Source organism: Condylura cristata, unplaced genomic scaffold (assembly GCF_000260355.1).
Source record: "Condylura cristata isolate star-nosed mole 26May11 unplaced genomic scaffold, ConCri1.0 scaffold00015, whole genome shotgun sequence".
NCBI lineage: Eukaryota > Metazoa > Chordata > Mammalia > Eulipotyphla > Talpidae > Condylura > Condylura cristata.
The window spans coordinates 5,514,565-5,521,823 of NW_004567116.1; the positions used below are offsets into that span (position 1 = coordinate 5,514,565).

At 40.8% G+C, this 7,259-nt stretch overlaps 1 protein-coding gene across 2 annotated transcripts in view; it reads left to right on the forward strand.

Annotated features, from left to right (window-relative positions):
* LPXN (leupaxin) overlaps window positions 1-7,259 on the forward strand; it is a 31,501-nt gene that overhangs the window by 2,501 nt on the left and 21,741 nt on the right. For both annotated transcript variants that reach the window (XM_004682756.2, XM_012725266.1), the window contains one exon: window positions 1,824-1,981. In XM_004682756.2, coding sequence (XP_004682813.1) covers window positions 1,824-1,981 — 158 coding nt within the window. Of the gene's footprint in view, window positions 1-1,823; window positions 1,982-7,259 lie in introns of those variants that run through there.

Here is a 7,259-nt window from a genome sequence, read left to right on the forward strand (position 1 = left end):
AGTACACTGCTGAGGGGAGCAGCGGAGAGACAAGAGAGGTCTGCCACGCCATGTGGGTCACTCCCTGGCCAATCCCTGGCCGGGATCAAACTCACGCTGAAGTGGCTGTGGACAGCTTCACAGTACTGTGCTTTAACCCGTTGTGCCACCAGGGAGGGCCCACACTTTTTTATTCTGAATCCAAGAGGATCCATGACTCATGGTTAGAAAAAAAGTTTAGAAAATACACAAGGCAAGGACTATATATTAATTGAATGTGGAATAAAACTTTGGAACTCAAAAATGTGGAATTTAGTCTGACTGGGAAAGCCCTAAGGAAGAAAGAAATTTAACTTTCTCTTTCCACTTTAGTTTTCTTTTTAAAAAATCTCTTAGGGAATTTTAAAATATACAAAAGTAAATTGTTTAATGAAACCAGATGTACCTGCCAGCCAATTTATATAATCATTAATGCTTATTCAATCTTATTTTATTTACTCCCACCTTCTACCTTCCATTCCTGGATCATTTTAAATTCTACACATTACATAATTCACTCTGAAACTATTTCTTTAGGAAAAAAATAGATTGAATTATTTATGCATACAAGAACTGGGGTAAAGGCTAGAAGTGCAGGGGGGTGAATGGATTTTCCAGAGACAGAGAACAGGCAGATCTACTGAAATCACTGCTGAGGGAGGCGGTGGGGGCGGGGAGTCAGGAGAGGCCTGCCACGCCCTGTGGGTCACCTCCCTGGCCAGGAATTGAACTCATGCTGCAGTGGCTGCAGGTCGCTTCATAGTGCAGTGCTTTAAGCCGATGCACCAACAAGAAGGGCCCCTCTCTGGAAATACCTCATCTTATCTTTTAACAATTACAACCTGTCGTTCTCGACCCACAATTTGAAAAACGCTGTTCTAACACAAATACTTCAGCAGAGAAGAGAAGACACAGCTTCAGAGAAGGACCCAAGTCTAGGTGGTCCAGAGAACCCAGTGAGAACGGAGGTTGGAATTCCCATTTGAAGTTAGTCTCAGACCTAGGGTAGTCCAGGACCTCACTGGTGGATTCTGCTCTCAGCGAAGTGTGACATGAACTGAGGATATCTCTTTCTTAACCTATAAAATAAAGATTGTGCTATCACACACATAGACTAAATGAACCATGTAAAGTCCTTAGCACGGGATCTGTCTTATGTTAACTTTATACTTACTAATAAAATTTTCATAACAGAAACAGAATAACATAATTCTTGTAAAGCAGTCTGATTTTCCCCAAGAAAACCCCTAGGGAAACCAATTTCAACTCTTTGGATCGCAGAATCCTTTTATGTGTTCATACCCTCAGTGACAGAATACTTACTCTTGGTTCTGAGAATTTGGTTTTGTTTTGTGCTCAGGATGCAGAAAAAAAAAAAAAAATCACCAGCGATAAGAATAAGTGTTACTGCTCTGCTACACTTTGAAAAAACGGTCATGCAGGCCCTCCCTGGTGGCGCAGCAGGTTAAAGCACAGCACTAGGAAGCTAGAGAACATCTTGGTAGTGATCCCAGTAAATGAATACTAACCTTTAATACCCTGTATAGAAGAAGGCAAATTGTACGGTGAGACGAATATTGAATGCTTCCGGAGGAAATAAGGCATAGGCCACAATGAGTGGACTGTCTCCCGGTAGAACAAAGCACATTTTTGACGTGAAATAAGGAGTAAGGGAAGACATTTGAAAATAGCCTTAACCCAAGAGGAAAGGGGCCCCCCAAGAGAGCACCGTGGGGGTATTTAAGAGGTTCACTACTCGAGAAGACATATTCTCTATGATAATCTTCTTGTGTCTTTCCATATAGATGCCTTATTGGCGGAACTGGAGAGTTCCACCCTCCAGGACAGTGGTGAATGTTCCAGCCCAGCTCCTCTTCCTCTGTCTCAGTGTCCCGGAAAGGACAGTAAAGTGGCCAAGACTTCAAGGGACCTTTCCTCTCAGGATATCACATGTCCCTTGTCAGTAAGTCCATAAAGTACCTTACAGATGGATACTTAAGTACATTTGTGAAAATCAATTGTATCTCACATAAAAGGATGTGATGGACAATCCTGTACCTAAGAAAGAGAAAAAAGTCCCTCAATGATATCTTAAAGGTGGTTGCTTTTGGAAAGGAGGAAAATTGAGAAAACCAGCCAGAGAAATAGAGGTTGTGGTCATAGCCAGCATATTTCCTGCTTCACGTGGGAGACTGATAGGCCTGATGGGCCTCAGAGATGTGTGAAGCACTGGACAAGCCAGTGACAGCTCAGACGAGTGTCCTTGGGGTGACTTTTCAAGGTCATCACTGTCCAGGTCCTATTTTCTGCTGAATACATTAGCATGTTCAATTACTAGTATAACCAGGGATGATGAAATTCTAGGGGGCTGTCACGAATGAACTAAACTCTTAAGAAATGATGTAATTTTTTTTAAATCCAGAATCCAAATTCTGAATTTATTAGAGTGAAAAAGTATCAAGTCGCACAGATCATAGTATTTGCTGATAGCTAGTAGTTCCTTCTATGGCTAAGTCTACATGCATCTACATTGCAATTAGAAGACTGCTTGGTAAAAATAGAATTACCTTAAGGGGAATTAAGCAGGTGATTTTCTTATCTGGCATGCATCCTTGCTCTGTGTCCTGTCACCTGCAGCACAGACCTGAAATCCAAACCCATGGGTAGGTTCTTCCTTCTTCCAGCTGCCTACACATAGTTTAAGTTTGCTTATTTACCCTTCTACTGGGGACATCTTGTTTTGTCCTCTCCTGAGACTACAGCCTGAGGCTCCTGGTGGTTCCCCCTCCCCTTACCCCATGCCCCAGATGGTAAACAGGGTGTACAGCTTCGCTCATGTCATTATTCAACTCAGACTTCCCTCCATGACTTCCCTCTCATTGGGAGGAAACGCCCAGTTACACTCACTGTGGCGAGGCATCATAGGTTTGATTCCATGAGAGAGTCCTTGGTTTACACATGCTTTCCTGACCTTCTGTTGGCTTTATCTTTTACCCAAGACTTACAGATTTTTTTTTAATTTGCATCTCCCTTATTACGAGTGATGTTGAACATTTTTTCATATGCTTGTTGGCCATCTGCATTTCCTCTTTGGAGAAGTGTCTTTTTAGCTCTTCTGCCATTTTTTGATGGGGTTGTTTATTTTTGTTGAGTTTCATCAGTTCTCCGTATATTTTTGTGATCAGTCCTCTATCATTACTTTTGTGTGAGAAAATGTTTTCCCAATTAGTGGGCTGTCTGTTTTTTGTAATGTCTCTTTTGCTGTACAGAAGCTCTTTAACTTGATGTAGTACCATCTATTTATCCTTGCTTTCACTATTGTGGCATTGGGTGCTCTATCTTTAAAGATGTCACTTAAGTGTATGTCATGTAGTGTTTGACCCATCTTTGCTTCCAGGTATTTTATGGTTTCCATTCTTATGTCTAGGTCTTTAATCCACTTCGAGTTGATTTTTTGAATGGAGTGAGTCAGATTTTTATGATTTTTTTTTTATAAATAAATCACCATGGACCAACATGGGGTGGTTGTTCCATGTTCTCATCCAGTGGCATGTAACACACATACACAGTGAAGAGTTCTCCTTAATTATGGCTAAATCCAAAAGAAGAGTGTTGATAATTTGACTCTGTTATCTTGGCACTGTTCAGAAAAAACCTAGCTGGTAATGCCCCTTTCAAGGGTAGTATATAGGGTAATACTGTTAAAGTTAACAGCTCAAGCACCAACGGTTAGTGCAAGCTAACTCCTATGGTTTTAAGAGAGGGGACAGGAAAACTTTTGGGGTGCTGGCCACTTGGCTTACCAAATTTCAGGCATTGCTATGGTCATGTGGTGACCTATGAGATCACAGGGCCTCCTCTGGGCCAGAGAAAAATACGGGAAATTATAGCTTAAGGTTATGCAAATTATGTTTAGGAAATAGAGACCCACCATTCTTGCCAAACATTCTTATTAAAGAAACTTTATCATTTACGGAACATGTAAAGCTATTTATTTTATTAATTGGTAATGCTTTTTAATTTTGCAATGAGTGCTTTTATCAGCATCTGACTCAAAGCAATACCAAAACTCAAAACGGGACGTTCGGTTTTCTTAAGGAAGTCAGTGATGTATGTATGATTTACGTAAGATACTTGTCTGTGTTTGCCATCTACCACTGTTCTTTTGAAAATCAGACACAAATATGGCAAAGCAACAGCATCTACTTCAGAAGCTAATGCTTCACTTAAGAAGAATGGGCCTGAAGTTGACATTTGAACACGTGCAGCTGAGGGAGACATGTTAGAATGTCATAGTGAAGCAATTCTGCCATCTAATTTGTCAGGTGTTTCCATGCCTGTGACTCTTTCGGGCTGCCTCTTCACGCCTCCACCAACCCTTTTCCCCTTCACCCCTCTCCCCCTCCCTCACTGTCCCCTGTTCCCACTGGACACCAAAACTTTTCACTAGTTCTAAGAATTGCTTTTGTTGTACATTGCCATGCGGTGTGCTGTTATTTTCCATAGATCAGTGAGACCATTAGCTAGCTGTCTTACACTTTCTGACTTCACTTAGCTTCATCACCGAGTCCATCCATTTGGTCCCAAAAGACACTTTTTGTCACAGCTCAGTAGCGGTCCGCTGAGTTTATATTCCATAATTTCTTTATGTACACACCCGTCAGCGGGTGCTTGGCTCAGCTTCCTGGCTTGGCAAACGTGGACAGCACAGCCGTGAGCTCAGGAGCTCAAACATGAGCTCAGGAGCACAATCTTTTTGTAATGGAGGTTGGGGGGTCCCCAGGAAAAGGGGAAGTTCCAGGTTCCCTGCCCCACCCAAAGAGGGGTGGAGCTGGGCAGAAAGGAGAAGAATGTGAGAGGAGACTGAGAGGAAGGACGCAGGATGGAGCCAGAAGTGACCTAAGGGAGGCACATGGTGCACAGACACATGACCAAGTGGCTCTTATTTCTTGACCCTGGACTAGATGACACAGACGTAGACAAGAGACCCATCGGGAGGTGACTACGGTAGCTTTATCTTCATTTTGATTTTGTTCTTTTCCTCCCAGACGTCTCTGGCCACTTCTGACCCCTTTCTGTGGGTCCCTGACAGAGGTGCTTTAGACTTGTGATGGGCTTTCAGGCCTTGCTTTGGGCCAATCCCTTTTGGGTTGACTTTTACCGACAAGGGAGCAGGTAACTCTGGGTGTTAGATTTAGAAAGTATATTCTTCATCTCTTCTGTATTGCGCACTCCTTGTATTAACGTTCCTTTCCATGTAAGGTCTTATATTTTGTCTTGATGCAGCGGATGGCAGAACCTTTTTAGAGTGGGCAGGTTTTGGGGGTTTAGGGGTGTCCCTCTCTCACTACCTGTAACATTTCATCTGAGCATTTTCGCGGTCTTTGGGTAAACACCTAGAGAGGGATTATGGGCTCCTATTTCCTTCTTGTTTGTTTGCAAGGTGTCTCCAATACTGTTTCCCACAGAGGCTGCCCAGTCGGCCTTCTCCCAGGCAGTACTGTGCTCACCCTACCTGTGGGCACTCACCAGCCTTTGTAGCTTTCTATCTCGGGCCTTGGGCCCTTCTCACAGGAGTGAGGTGCGAATGGAATCTCACAGTGGTTTCGGTTTGCATTTCCCTTGTCATAAGTGATGGTGACCCATTTTTCATCTGCCTGTCGGCCATCTGAAGGTCTTCTTTGGGAAGTGTCTATTACATTCTTTTGCTCATGTTTTGATTGGGTTACCTGGTTTTTATTTATTGTTTTACTTTTGAGTTATGTAAGTGTGTATTCCATTGTCACTCCCTGATCAGCTGTGTGATATGCAAATGTCTTCTCATTCTGCAGGTTGCTTTTGAGTTTTTGTGATGATTTCTTTGAAGGTATAAAAGCCTTTTAGTTAATGATTATGCTAGATTAATTTTGGTGACTTTCAATCCTAGGTTTTCTCATGCCTGTAAGTAAAATGAACGGGTAGTGATGAATGAGTTGACTTCCTTAGTAAACAACCAGATAACACTGCTGTATTTCCATCAGAAGCCTCAATTAAGAAATTTGTTCATTTCAAAGTGGTTCAATTTTTTCTTCTAATCCAAAGGATTAAAATTAACTATTTGCAAATTCACTCTTCTCTAAAAAATGAAATATCTGATGTTGTTAATACCATGGCTCATTTCATTGAAAAGTTAAACATTAGTGCTTGTGTGTGTGTGTGGTGATAATTTGAATACAGATTTTGATGGAGCACAGCATTGTGGAAAAAGCAATGCTCTTATATTATTAAAACCCGTGGAGTGGTCACAGACTCGAAATGAACAATAGTTGTGATGTGTGCCAATTTCATAACCACTTCCAAACAAGTGGCAATTCAATCAAACTACTACTGTCAAAAGTTACAATATTATATATCTGTATATATACACACTTGTGCATATATACCGTCACATGTACGTGTATATGTCACCTACAAAATTTTTTGTGGCAGAAGCTGATGTTGATACAAATATTTCAGCACAGCTGCATGTATTATCTCTCTCTATTTCGTATCATCTGTTGGATTTTAGAAATGCCTGAGCCAATTTGTAAAGCCACTTAACTGTAGGTTGCATTATGTGCAAAATCAGCTGGAAATATTTAATCCAATTATTCAATGAATGCAGCATAAAAATTAGCTTTTGAAGCTTTTAGCAAGTCGCAATTATGTAAAACAAAGCTCACAAAAAGAAGAAAGCTCAAGTTTCTCCCTATCAAAGCAGGGGAGGAGTTGAACAAATCAGAAGATGAGCCTCACATGGTCTATTACCTAATTTGAAAATTATGCTTTGGAAAAATCTTGAGCTCTGAATTTTAATTGGATAAATTTATATTCTCCACCAGAATGGGATGAAATTATAAATGCCTATGATGTTGCAGTATCTGCATGTGATGAAATGTTAAAAAGAATCACAAATAGAGATAATTGAAGAGATATGTCTTGAAAAAAGATTATTAAAGAAAGGTGCTTTGAATAGAGGCAGAAGAAACAGCATTTGTGAAAATATTGGGGCTAAAGTTTTACATATTTTAATGTAAAAATAGACTATCTTCTGTTTATTAGAATTTGCTTTAAATATATAAATTCATCCGCATCTAGTGAGGGGATTTTATCAATTAAAAATTATGGTGTTTTCACAATGAGATACCACCTCACCCCAGTGAGAATGGCACATCTTCAAACAACTAGCAACAACAAATGTTGGCGAGGATGTGGAGAAAAAG